General features: G+C 45.2%; 1 protein-coding gene across 3 annotated transcripts in view; it reads left to right on the plus strand.

Moving 5' to 3' along the window:
* UCKL1 (uridine-cytidine kinase 1 like 1) overlaps positions 1-13408 on the plus strand; it is a 68964-nt gene that overhangs the window by 14765 nt on the left and 40791 nt on the right. For all 3 annotated transcript variants that reach the window (XM_060771917.2, XM_067468253.1, XM_060771916.2), the window contains exon 2: positions 11493-11686. In XM_060771917.2, coding sequence (XP_060627900.1) covers positions 11493-11686 — 194 coding nt within the window. The remainder of the gene's footprint in view (positions 1-11492; positions 11687-13408) is intronic.

The following is a 13408-nucleotide window of genomic DNA, read 5'->3' on the forward strand; positions in this document are numbered from 1 at the left end:
TGGAGAAAAGAAGGCTGAGAGAGGACATGAGTGCCGTGTTTCAATATCTGAAAGGTTGTTGCATTGAGGAGGGAAGGCTCACATTCTGCCTCTGAGGAGACTAGGACACAATAGGGCAATGGGTTCAAATTGCAGGAAAAGAGATTCCGTGTAAATATTAGAAAGCACCTTCTGATCGTGACAATGGAATACACTTCTGCCTTGGAGTTTCGTGGCATCTCCTTCTCTGGAGGTTTCAAAGCAGAGGCTGGATGATCATCTGTCAGGAGTGCTTTGCATATATTTTGCTGTGTGTTAGGGAGAAGGGCTGGATGACTTGTGGCCTCTTTGAACTCTGCGATTCTAAACCAAAACGCATAACTGACACAATTACCTCACATTGCATTGTCTGCAAGAATTGGGTGTTTTGCAAATATCCAGAAACTGTTGGATATAGAAAACTGGGTTAAGAACTGGGCATCTTTGGTGTTGTTGATTGGTATTCATTTGGTATGTCTTCACTGGACTGTTGTGATGGAAATAATATTTGGAATTATTATAAAAAGAGTCAAAACCATGTTTTTTGAGTGGCTAGAAGAATCCAGCACTGATGAGAATATTTGCAGTTCTAGAGCTGGGTTGTTGTAGGTTTTTTCGGGCTATATGGCCATGGTCTAGAGGCATTTTCTCCTGACGTTTTGCCTGCATCTATGGCAAGCATCCTCAGAGGTAGTGAGGTCTGTTGGAACTAGGAAAAAGGCTTTATATATCTGTGGAATGACCAGAGTGAGACAAAGGACTCTTGTCTGCTGGAGCTAGGTGTGAATGTTTCAACTGACCACCTTGATTAGCATATAATGGCCTGACACAGGCCCGTAGCCAGGATTTCGTTTTGGGGGGGGCTAAAAAATTTTCAGGGGGGTTTTCGGGGGGGGGGCTGAGTTTCGGGGGGGGGCTGAGTCTGAGTGAAAAAGGGTCTAGCCTAGCAAACCTTTTGTATCATTACCCCAATACCCCCATGCATATGGGATATATTGAGTATGGTGATCAGATCATGATATGAATAAACATAACCGTTTAAATAATGCACCAGTAAGGCCTTTTCGCGAACCACCATGAGAATTTCGGGGGGGGGGGGGGGCTGAAGCCCCCCGATGCCCCCCCCCCCCGGCTACATGCCTGGCCTGACAGTGCCTAGAGCAAACCTTTGTAATTTTAAAGTTCCAGCAATTTTAGAGTTCTAGCTCCAGCAGACAAGAGTCCTTTGTCTCACTCTGGTCATTCCACAGATATATAAATCCCTTTTCCTAGTTCCAACAGACCTCACTACCTCTGAGGATGCTTGCCATAGATGCAGGCGAAATGTCAGGAGAGAATGCCTCTAGACCATGGCCATATAGCCCGAAAAAACCTACAACAACCCAGTGATTCTGGCCATGAAAGCCTTCGACAAGTTCTATAGCTGTTTTGCAGAAAATTTGCACATGGCTGCTTTGCATAGAAATCACTTTTTTTTCACAGGAAGCAGCATTTTCTGCACAGGAGACATATGCCGTGCAGAAAATTAATGTTTTTCTATGCAAAGCAACCATGTGCAAATTTCCATACAACAAACCCCAAATTGCAAATGTCTTTTGAAGGTGGTGTAATTTTCGAAAATTTTCTTGCAACAGGAAATATATTGCTAAAACCCTTCTTTCCTTTGAAAAGATACTTAGTGAAGAATAACATCCCTGCAAGGCCAGCCTTTTAGAGAATTGTCCTGTTGCTCCATCCACATACGTAGTCCAGGTGGGAAAGGGCCTGAGGCTGTTAGGAATTGTAGAAGTCAAAGTCTACAACACCTGGATTCGCACTGAAGAAATAATACCACTTTGGCTTGGTGCTCTGGGATCCAGTGCTATGGAGTTTTGCAAGTTCTTCTCTGCCAAATAGCACTGGTACCTTTCCAAACTGCAAACCGCAGGATTTCACAGCAGTGAGTTAGGGCAGTTAAAGCCGTTTCAAGCTGCATTAATACTACAGTGGAGATAAAATCAAGGTGTTGTATTGTCGATGGCTTTCATGGCCAGAATCACTGGGTTGTTGTAGGTTTTTTGGGGCTATATGGCCATGTTCTAGAGGCATTTCTCCTGACGTTTCGCCTGCATCTATGGCAAGCATCCTCAGAGGTAGTGAGGTTTGTTGGAACTAGGAAAAAGGGTTTATATATCTGTGGAATGACTAGGGTGGGGCAAAGGACTCTTGTCTGCTGGAGCTAGATGTGAATGTTTCAACTGACCACCTTGATTAGCATTTGATTGCCTGGCAGTGCCTGGAGCAATCTTTTGTAGAGAGGTGATCAGATGTCCTTGTTTGTTTCCTCTCTGTTTTCGTTTTGCTGTGCACAAGAGAGCACCACCACAACAGAGAGGAAACGAACAAGGACATCTAATCACCTCTCAACAAAAGATTGCTCCAGGCACTGCCAGGAAATCAAATACTAATCAAGGTGGTCAGTTGAAATATTCACACCTAGCTCCAGCAGACAAGAGTCCTTTGTCTCACCCTGGTCATTCCACAGATATATAAAGCCCTTTTCCTACTTCCAACAGACCTCACTACCTCTGAGGATGCTTGCCATAGATGCAGGCGAAACGTCAGGAGAAATGCCTCTAGAACATGGCCATATAACCCGAAAAAACCTACAACAACCCAATCAAGGTAATGTTAGAGAGAGAAGAAAGCTTGTGTAAATTACCAGTAGTTTTTGGCATATTCACAAGGAGCAGCAAGTCATCATTCCTTCCCTTTGGAGATGTGTATTCTAAATGCAACAGCAGACGCAAACGCCTTGCGCATGAAAAGCAACCCTGATGGGCCTGGTTGTATTTTCCATCTTAGCAGCGGAGCTTGCTTGTGTCAGCATCCCTTTGAGACTCATGTTTGCCGGTTAATTGCTACACCTCCCGCAATGCTTTTTCCTCTGGGGTGGATATTTTCCCTCCTTCCTCCCAGATCTTATTCCTCATCCCCACCTCTAAATGGAATTGTTGAGGTGATATGGCATATGGAGGGAAAGCAAGCAAGCACTCATCTGTTTTGCATGAAATTGATGCATATGTATAATTAGGGTTGCCAGGTTGGGAGTATCCCAGACCGAAATCTGAGAAGTGCAGATGTCTGTGCGTGATGTCCTGGGAGGCAGGCCCTAGAAGTGACATTAAACACAAGACTTGATCAACCACAGCTGCACAGAATAAAAAACACTGAGCCTAAGGGAGCATCTGCACCAGACCTGCACAACCTAGATTCAAACTAAAAGAAAAAAAATACACCACCTAAACTTGAGGGGAAAAATTCTAATGGAGTCTCCTTCTCTGGAGGTTTTTAAGCAGAGACTAGATGGCTCTCTGTCGGGAGTGCTTTGATTGAGTTTCCGTGCATGGTAGGGGTTGGACTGGATGGCCCTTGTGGTCTCTTTCCAACGCTATGATTCTAACATACAGCTTGCAGGCCACATGCAGCCCTTCAACGTATTTCGGGTGGCCTGAAGAGGTTTCCACTCTCACCGGTTCCCCTGCATAATATACCTGCCATGATTTATTCGTACGCAGCACCGTTTCTGTAGACTTGCCCCACCTGCAGCCAAGCAAAGCATAAGGTGCCCGGGGGGGGGGGGGCAGTTTGAATGACCCCATGAAGGAGCCAGACTTGGTTGGAGCTGGCTGGTTTGCTGGCCAATATTTATTTATTGTGTCATCAACAACCATACCATTGTATTCCATTTCTAACAGAACAAAACAAACACACAGATTAAAAACAAAACAAAACACAGATTTTGCAAACTTGGTAATTGGTTAAATGTCCTTTGACCAGTATCTGGCCACTTGGAGTGCCTCTGGTATTGCCGCAAGAAGGTCCTCCATGGTGCATGTGGCAGGGCTCAGGGTGCATTGCAGCAGGTGGTCAGTGGTTTGCTCTTCTCTCGCATGCCGTGGATTCCACCCTGTAGCCCCATTTCTTAAGATTGGCTCTGCATCTCGTGGTGCCAGAGTGCAGTCTGTTCAGTGCCTTCCAAGTTGCCCAGTGTTCTGTGTGCCCAGGGGGGAGTCTCTCATCTGGTATCACCCATGAATTGAGGTGCTGGGTTTGGGCCTGCCACTTTTGGACTCTCGCTTGCTGAGGTGTTCCAGCGAGTGTCTCTGTAGATCTAAGAAAACTATGTCTTGATTTAAGTCGTTGACGTGCTGGCTGATACCCAAACAGGGGATGAGCTGGAGATGTCTCTGCCTTGGTCCTTTCACTATTGGCTGCTACTTCCTGGCAGATGTCAGGTGGTGCAATACCGGCTAAGCAATGCTCCCCAGAGATATTAGGCAAGCAAGCCCCCACCCTGGCAGTCTTCAGGAAGAGCTTGAAAACTTGGCTGTTCCAGTGTTCCTTCACTGAATGAATGAACAATAATTCCCTAACCTGACCGATTTCTGCAAATGCCCTCGGAAGCGCTTTATTTCATCTGTTAGTGCAATCAAATCCTATTTGACCCACCGGACTCCCTGTCCAGATACATTACACTGCCGTCTCACCCAGTGTTTTTTAATTTCTTTAAATTACTGGCTGTTAGAAATTGTGGGAGTTGAAATCCAAAACACCTGGAGGGCCCAAGTTTGCCCATGCCTGGTGTAGACTCATACGTTTGGCCCTTTATATTTACAGGAGTCATTTGTAAGTGAGATGCTTGTAACTGCCTGCATATCATTAACCTTTTGTTTACCTGAGCTGAGTTGGCCATGTCAGATTTTGGAAACTGTAGAGCCAATGTCACCCTGCCCTGGATTAAACTTGTGCTTGTTGCCGTTGCAATTGTGTCTCTTCAGCAGGTTTGGAAAGGTCAATGGTGGAAGATTGACCTCCCTTTTCATGGTCTCTCGTGTCCTCAGATTTCAAGTTGTAGCTGTAAGCTTGGCCATGTGATGCGTGTTTTAAATATGAGATTCATATTCTGAAGGTAGATCCTCTTTTCCACCGGTGGGAGCAGAAGATTTACTGCATGTCGTCCCTTCTTGATCCATTTCAGCTTGCTGTCTTGAAGAACTGGGATAGATTAATGAGCTTTGCATGCTATTAATATTTGGACATACTCTGCTTCACCATCTCATTCTCTCCAATTCATAGCAAGGGTGGGTTCCAATTATTCCTTTGTCTTCCCAGTTGTCATGGGAGTTGTAGTTTTACAAGCCTTCTATGTCAAAGAATGATGGTGTCTCACCAAGCTACATCTCCTAGGATTCCATAGCATCGAGCCACGGGAGTTAGAGTGGTGTCAAACGGCATTCATTCTGCAGTGTAGATGCATCCTAAGATAGGCCTTTGGCATTGTTTGCTAAATCCAAACTGCCTGATTTTGCTCACACACACAAAATTATTGTTGCGTTTCTCTTTGCTATTCTTTGTGCAGCTTGGAACCCAAGTCCTGGGCCTAAATCCAAATGCTCATTAATAGCTGACTGGCAAGTCAAAGCTTATATAAATTCTGCTGCTTGAATGGATCCACCCACATTGGATCTAGCAATTGGATTCAGGCCATGGTCTGGCCTCAATCTAGCTAAATCTGTGCTTCCTTTATACAAGGAACATATGTATATATAGTCTGTGTTGAATCCTCCGGCAAGGATAAGTTGGGTTGTAAACATGCTAGAGAGCCACTTATTGTTTGGTTCAGCATCTCTGCCTTTCACATGCCTTTGCCTGGCAAGTACAAACCAAACAGCTGATGTTTCAATTACATAAATAGTTGGAAAGTATACACAAAGCTGGAAGGTGTCATAAAGGCCATCTAGTCCAGTGGTTCTCAACCTGTGGGTCCCCAGATGTTTTGGCCTCCAACTCCCAGAAATCCTAAACTGGCTGGGATTTCTGGGAGTTGTAGGCCAAAACACCTGGGGACCCACAGGTTGAGAACCACTGATCTAGTCCATCCTGTTGCCATATAGATGTGTATTTTTGAGCAGCAGGAAGTGCAAGTACATCAGTGGTCCTCAACCTATGGGTCCCTAGATGTTTTGGCCTTGGCACCTCCCAGAAATCCTAACAGCTGGAAAATTGGCTGGGATTTCTGGGAGCTGTAGGCCAAAACACCTGGAGACCCACAGGTTGAGAACTCCTGGTAGATGGACATCATGGTCCCTTCCAGCCCTGTGATTCTGCATTTCTGTACAGCAACACACAATTCAAGCAGTCCTGAAAGATAGCCATCCTGCCTCTGTTTAAAGTCCTCAGAAGATGGAGAGTCCACCACTTTCTGGCATAGTCTTTTCCACTGTCAGATAGGTCTTAAAAGTAGAAAAGTTCTTCTGAAGGCCTAGATGGATGAGTGTCTGGCCGAGTGCTTGGCCGCTGTGATGGTCTGGATGAGGGTGAATAAGCTGAGGATCAATCCTGACGAGACAGAGGTCCTTCAGGTCAGTCACAGACTGGATTGAGGTATAGAGTGACAACTCCCATATACATCATGGCCCAGTTGCAAACTAGTACCAGCTACAATTTTAGTTTATTTAATGGAAATTCCAGATACTGGTAGCGAATGGCTCAGGAATTAGTGCCAGGTCTTTGACTGCCAGTTTGAACAGTTCTGTCCTGTATACAGTTGGCCCTTGGTATCCAGGCCTGTAGCCGGGGGGTGGGGGGGTGTTAGGGCTTCAACCCCCCCCCCCAAATTTTTCAGGTTAAAAAAACCCTGGTTTACTCATGAATTTTAACTGGTTAACCAAATCCCCATGCAAAGACGCAAAAAATTAAGAGTCCCTCCAGAACTGCAAGCACTATCTCAAGCAAATATTGACAATTTATTCACACTGCCATTACTTGCAGCAGTAGCCGATGTAGCAAAGCAACCAAGTTAAGGAGGCCAGACTTGGTGGAGGTGGTTGACAGGGGCAGAGCTGCAGGCTATTGAAGGCTGTTCTGCCCCCTGCTGTGCTCTTTGCTTCAGCATGACCCTAACCCCCCCCCCCCAAAATTTCAACCCCCCCCCCCAAATTTTCAAAAAACCCGCGAAATTTTCAACCCTCCCCAAAAAAATTTTCTGGCTACGGTCCTGTTGGTATCCACTGCAGTTTGGTTCCAGGTCCTCCTGTGGATAACAAAATCCATGGATGCTCAAGTCCCATGATATGCAATCGCGTAGTAAAATGATGCCCTTTGTTTTTAAAATGGCAAAATCAAGGTTGGCTTAAATTCAAGCCATGGATGGTGGAATCAGTGGGTGCGGAATCAGTGGATACAGAGGGTCAGCTGGAGGCCAAGTTGCTTCTTAAAATCGTCTTGTTCTTCCAAACTTCATTTGACCCGCTGCCATCACTCCTTCGGATATGTGCAAGCATATGAGACCCAGGATTCTGAAATGGGACCAAACTTTCCCCAAAGGTGATGAAGATGGGGGCGATCATCTTACCTGGGAGCACAGAGGAAAAGGACTTTCTCTCTCTCACTTCATCCGCACAGAGCATTTTGAAATCCTTGTTTTGCCCGGTTGCTATAAATGCATCAGCGAAAGGGGATGCGGCCTGCCTCGGAAATAGAAAACCAGAGGAGGGGTGGGACCAGCTGGCCTCCGAAAGATCAGCTATAAATAACCTGTTCTCTGCTGTCCCTGGCACAGAGGGAGCGAGCCGCTACTCCAGTCCGGGCATAAGCTTATCCGCCTGGACCAGAGCCACCGCCGAGCCATGATTTTCGTTGCGGGCAGTTGCCAGCCCTGAAAGAGCTCTCGAAAGAGGTTTATCTCCTCTCTTCCTGCACTCAGGCTGATAAAAAGAGGCAGCTTTGGTGACCTCCGTCCGGCTGAGCTCTCCGGGATTTATAAATATCAGATTGCTCCTTGTGTGATTTCATGGCACATAAAAATAGAAGGAAGCTCGTTGTCCCTCTTTAGAGAGCCAGATCGGAGTTGCGTTTTGAGCATTGGGCCACGGGTGCATCAACATTGCAGAATTAATAGAGTTTGGCGCTATTTTAACTGCCAGGACTTGATGCTATGGAGCAGGCATGGGCAAACTTTGGCCCTCTGGGTGTTTTGGACTTCAACTCCCACAATTCCTAACAGCCTCCTGGCTGTTAGGAATTGTGTGAGTTGAAGTCCAAAACACCCAGAGGGCCAAAGTTTGCCTATGCCTGCTATGGAGTCTTGGGAGTTGTAGTTTTAGTTGGTTTTTGCTGCTAAAGAGTGCTGGTGCCTTCCCAAATTACAGATCCTGGGATTCCATAGCATTGAGCCTTGGCTTTTAAGGTGGTGTCAAATTGTATTCATTCTGCAACGTCAATGCAACTTTCAGCACCATAGATATTGCTCATTCATACTAATCCATTGATCAAGTCACACTCTCTCAGTTTCAGAGGATGGTAAAAGCAACTTCCACACACACACCCAAAGAAATTTGCAAACTCATAAGTTCACCTTAGGTTTGCAATACGTCATAGAACAATAAGTTTACTCTTGATAGGATTTCTGAGGTGTGAGACATTCAAAGACATTCAACTCCCAGAATTTCACAGCATTGAATCATGGCAGTTAAAGTGGTGTCCAACTGCATTAGTTCTACAGTGTAGATGCACCTTCAGAGCAGTGTACATTCCCATTTTCCACTGTATCCTGACAATATGTTATGCAGTTGTCTGGACTGAACAACAGTGAGTGGCCAAATAATACCATATACCCTCCAATTATATTGATTTGGCAGGGACAGTCCCAACCAATAATTCATCATCCAGCATTTTCACTTCACTTTATTTCTCAATTAGTCGCTCTCCACCAAGGTGCTCTGAGCAACTTACAGTCTAAAATAGCATTTACACAATATAAAAACATTCAACAGTGACTATTTGACAAATTAGATCTGATACTTAAATGCACAACCAAACAGCCATGTCTTGAGCGTCTTTACAAAAGGTCACAACTCCGACATTGCTCTAATGTATGGAGGCAATGAGTTCCACAGAATTGGAGCATAGGTCGAAAAAACTCTACGCCTTGTAGCTTCCAGATGTACCTCCCTAGGGCCCGGTATATATAGGAGATTTTCCTGGGTGGATCGAGGTGACCACTGATGGGAAAAAGGAATGAGGCGGCCCCTAAGATATAAAGGTCCTTGGCCATTTTGAGCTCTAAATATCAGAACCAGTATCTTGTAAGAGATCTGATGTTCTATTGGTAGTCCATGCAGTTGTTGCAGAATCGGTGTAATATGGGATCTTATAGATGATCCCGCTAGCAGCCTGGCTGCTGCATTTTGGACCATCCGAATCTTCTGGGTTGTTTGACTTCGGAAGGTCGACATATAAGGCATTGCAATAGTCCAACCTCGTGGTGACTGTTGTGTGGATTACTGTTGCCAATGCTTCTACCGAAAGTAGGATGCCAATTTCCTTGCCTGATGAAGATGAAAAGAAGGCCTGCTTACTTATGGCAGTGATCTGGGCCTCCATCGTCAGCGATGAGTCCAACACAACCCAAAGGCTTTTAACAGTGGCAGACGGAACCAGAGCTTCCCCATTGAAATCAGGCAGAGACTGTATTTCAATGGTTTTTAAAGTGTCCTGGTTTCTCTTTCTTCCTCCTACTTCCCCTCTCTTTGAATTCAAAGGACCAAAATAGTTTGCACTATATAATAATAATAATAATAATAATAATAATAATAATAATAATAGGTGGGATAACAAGCCAGAAAAAATTACAGAGAATGTCAAGCTACTCTGGGACTTCCGAATTCAGACAGACAGAGTATTGGAACACAATACTCCTGACCTTACAATCGTGTTAAAAAACAAAGTATGGATTGTTGATGTTGCAATCCCAGGTGACAGCAGGATTGAAGAGAAACAACTGGAAAAGCTGACACGATATGAGGATTTAGAGATCGAACTGCAAAGACTTTGGCACAAGCCAGTCAAGGTGGTCCCAGTGGTGATCGGCACACTGGGTGCAGTACCTAAAGACCTTGACCTGCACTTAAACACAATTGGCACTGACAAGATTACCATCTGCCAGCTGCAAAAGGCCACCTTACTGGGATCTGCACGCATTATTCGCCGATACATCACACAGTCCTACACACTTGGAAAGTGTCTGATGTGTGATCTAATACAACAGCCAGCAGTGTCGGCTGTGGACTCATCTTGTTGTGTTTCAAATAATAATAATAATAATAATAATAATAATAATAAAAATATTTATTGCCTTCCTCTCCTGATGGCTCAAGGTGGGGTACAATAAATCCAGAAACACTTGGGAAGTGTCCGATGTGGGATTTAATACAACAGCCAGCAGTGTCGGCTGTGGACTGATCTTGTGTTTCAAATATTATTATTATTATTATTATTATTATTATTATTATTATTATTATTTTGTCGTGTCAGGAATGACTTGAGAAACTGCAAGTCGCTTCTGGTGTGAGAGAATTGGCTGTCTGCAAGGGCGTTGCCCAGGGGACGCCTGGATGATTTGATGTTTTTTATCATCCTTGTGGGAGGCTTCTCTCATGTCCCCGCATGAGGAGCTGGAGCTGATAGAGGAAGCTCATCCGCCTCTCCCCGGATTTGAACCTGCGACCTGTCGGTCTTCAGTCCTGCCGGCACAGGGGTTTAACCCACTGCGCCAAACTTTATTTCTAGACCAAACTTTATTTCTCTTCCCAAAGGGTAGTTTACACACACAAAAATGCAACCATTCAATGCCTCAGGTAAGTACAAACATATCAAAATAATATACAATAAAGCAACAGTAATAACAGTGAGCTTACAACAAATAATTAAGCATCGTGATGAAAAAATAAAACAATCCAATAAGACATAGGTAACTAAAACATAAGTAAACATTGCAACAAATACCCTAAAAGCAATTTAAAATACAGTTACATTAAAAATTGCACTGAATTAATTCATAGCCGGTGGCGCAGTGGGTTAAAGCGCTGAGCTGCTGAGCTTGTTGAATTGTGGGAGTTGGTTCCATTCCGGGGAGTGGCGTGAGCTTCTGCTGTCAGCCCTAGCTCCTGCCAACCTAGCAGTTCGAAAACATGCAAATGTGAGTAGGTAACAGCGCTCCATGCAGTCATGCCGGCCACATGACTTTGGAGGTGTCTACGGACAATGCTGGCTCTTCGGCTTAGAAATGGAGATGAGCACCACACCCCAGAGTCAGACATGACTGGGCTTAATGTCAGGGGACTACCTTTAACTTTACCTACTTCATAGCAGGGAAAAGGAGAGGGTACAATGATGCCCTTCCCAGTAGGCCCAAGCAAAAGCAAACTGCGACAACCTCTTTTGGTTTGACTGTTCTTCCTCATTAACAACATTTTCCATTGTGACCACAATCGTTCTGCATGGCCATACCTATGTCTTCTACGAAATGTTGGAGAGTGTGATGCCATGTAAACTTTATAGCTAAGCAGGGATTCCTCATACAAGTCTTGGAAATTCAGGTATGGCAGATTTAACATCTAACCTACACATTTATTTATCCCCTTGTTTCTTAGCAACAGTAGTGCTGAATCCTTGGATCGACTGCTTCCTGTGGTGGGTACCACCAGGTCGCCGCGGAAAAGGACCACCAGCCAGTGCAAATCGGAGCCACCCCTCCTGCGGACGAGCAAAAGAACCATCTATACTGCTGGCCGGCCGCCCTGGTACAATGAGCATGGCACCCAATCCAAAGAGGCCTTTGTCATCGGTAAGAGGGCTCTCTTTCCCGGGTTGCCATTTTAGTTGCCCACCCATTTGCAGTTAGGAAAGACATTCATTGTTTACCCTTCATCAGCTTTTTTGCATTCCACTTAAACATTAGGAAGGACTTCTTAAAAACTGTGTGAACTCTGCGATAGGAGCAGAATTTATTTTATTTATTTGGAAGTTTTCTATACCGGCCTTCTCACCTCAACGAGGGACTCAGGTCGGTTTACAACATATATGCAAATACAATATATAATATATAAGTACAACAGAGTGCAACATCATTACAGATTAAAATAGTACAATAAAGTACAATAAAAACATCATCATCACAATTACCCAAGCCAAGTCGTCAATCCAGTCATAGTCATAGTCATAGTCACAGTTCATCATCCTCCTTCCTTGTGGACGGAGGTTATAGATTTAGTCCTCGAATGCCACATTCCAGAGCCAGGTCTTTAGTAGTTTCCTGAAAGTCAGGAGGGAGGGAGCAGATCTAATCTCTAGTGGGAGGGAGTTCCAAAGCCGGGGAGCCACCACCGAGAAGGCCCTGTCCCTCGTCCCCACCAACCGTAATTGCGAAGGTGGTGGGACCGAGAGCAGTCCCCCCCCCCTTCCCGGAATCATAGAATCAAAGAGTTGGAAGAGACCTCATGGGCCATCCAGTCCAACCCCCTGCCAAGAAGCAGGAATATTGCATTCAAATCACCCCTGACAGATGGCCATCCAGCCTCTCTTTAAAAGCTTCCAAAGAAGGAGCCTCCACCACACTCTGGGGCAGAGAGTTCCACTGCTGAACGGCTCTCACAGTCAGGAAGTTCTTCCTCATGTTCAGATGGAATCTCCTTTCTTGTAGTTTGAAGCCATTGTTCCATTGCGTCCTAGTCTCCAGGGAAGCAGAAAACAAGCTTGCTCCCTCCTCCCTGTGGCTTCCTCTCATATATTTATACATGGCTATCATATCCCCTCTCAGCCTTCTCTTCTTCAGGCTAAACATGCCCAGCTCCTTAAGCCGCTCCTCATAGGGCTTGTTCTCCAGACCCTTGATCATTTTAGTCGCTCTCCTCTGGACACATTCCAGCTTGTCAATATCTCTCTTGAATTGTGGTGCCCAGAATTGGACACAATATTCCAGGTGTGGTCTAACCAAAGCAGAATAGAGCATGGGGAGCATCACTTCTCTAGATCTAGACACTATGCTCCTATTGATGCAGGCCAAAATCCCATTGGCTTTTTTTTGCTGCCACATCACATGATTGGCTCATGTTTAACTTGTTGTCCACGAGGACTCCAAGATCTTTTTCACACGTACTGCTCTCAAGCCAGGCATTGTCCCCCATTTTGTATCTTTGAAGATCTTAATAACCTTGATGGTTCATAGGGGAGAATCCGTTCGGACAGGTAAACTGGGCTGGAGTCGTTTAGGGCTTTATAGGTCAAAAGCAGCACTTTGAATTGTGCACGGAATCTAATTGGCAGCCAGTGGAGCTGGCGTAACAGAGGGGTCGTATGGTCTCTACCCCACTCTTGTTAGCAATCTGGCTGCTGCTCGTTGGACTGATTGAAGCTTCCGGGCAGTCTTCAGAGGCAACCCCACGTAGAGAGCATTGCAGTAGTCTAGACGGGATGTAACCAGAGCGTGGACCACCGTGACTCGAGTACTTTGGGGATCTTTAAACGGAGATTAGATGGGTGCTTTATTTGTATGGCAGGTGGTTGGAAT

This window comes from Anolis sagrei, chromosome 4 (assembly GCF_037176765.1).
Source record: "Anolis sagrei isolate rAnoSag1 chromosome 4, rAnoSag1.mat, whole genome shotgun sequence".
NCBI classification, from domain to species: domain Eukaryota; kingdom Metazoa; phylum Chordata; class Lepidosauria; order Squamata; family Dactyloidae; genus Anolis; species Anolis sagrei.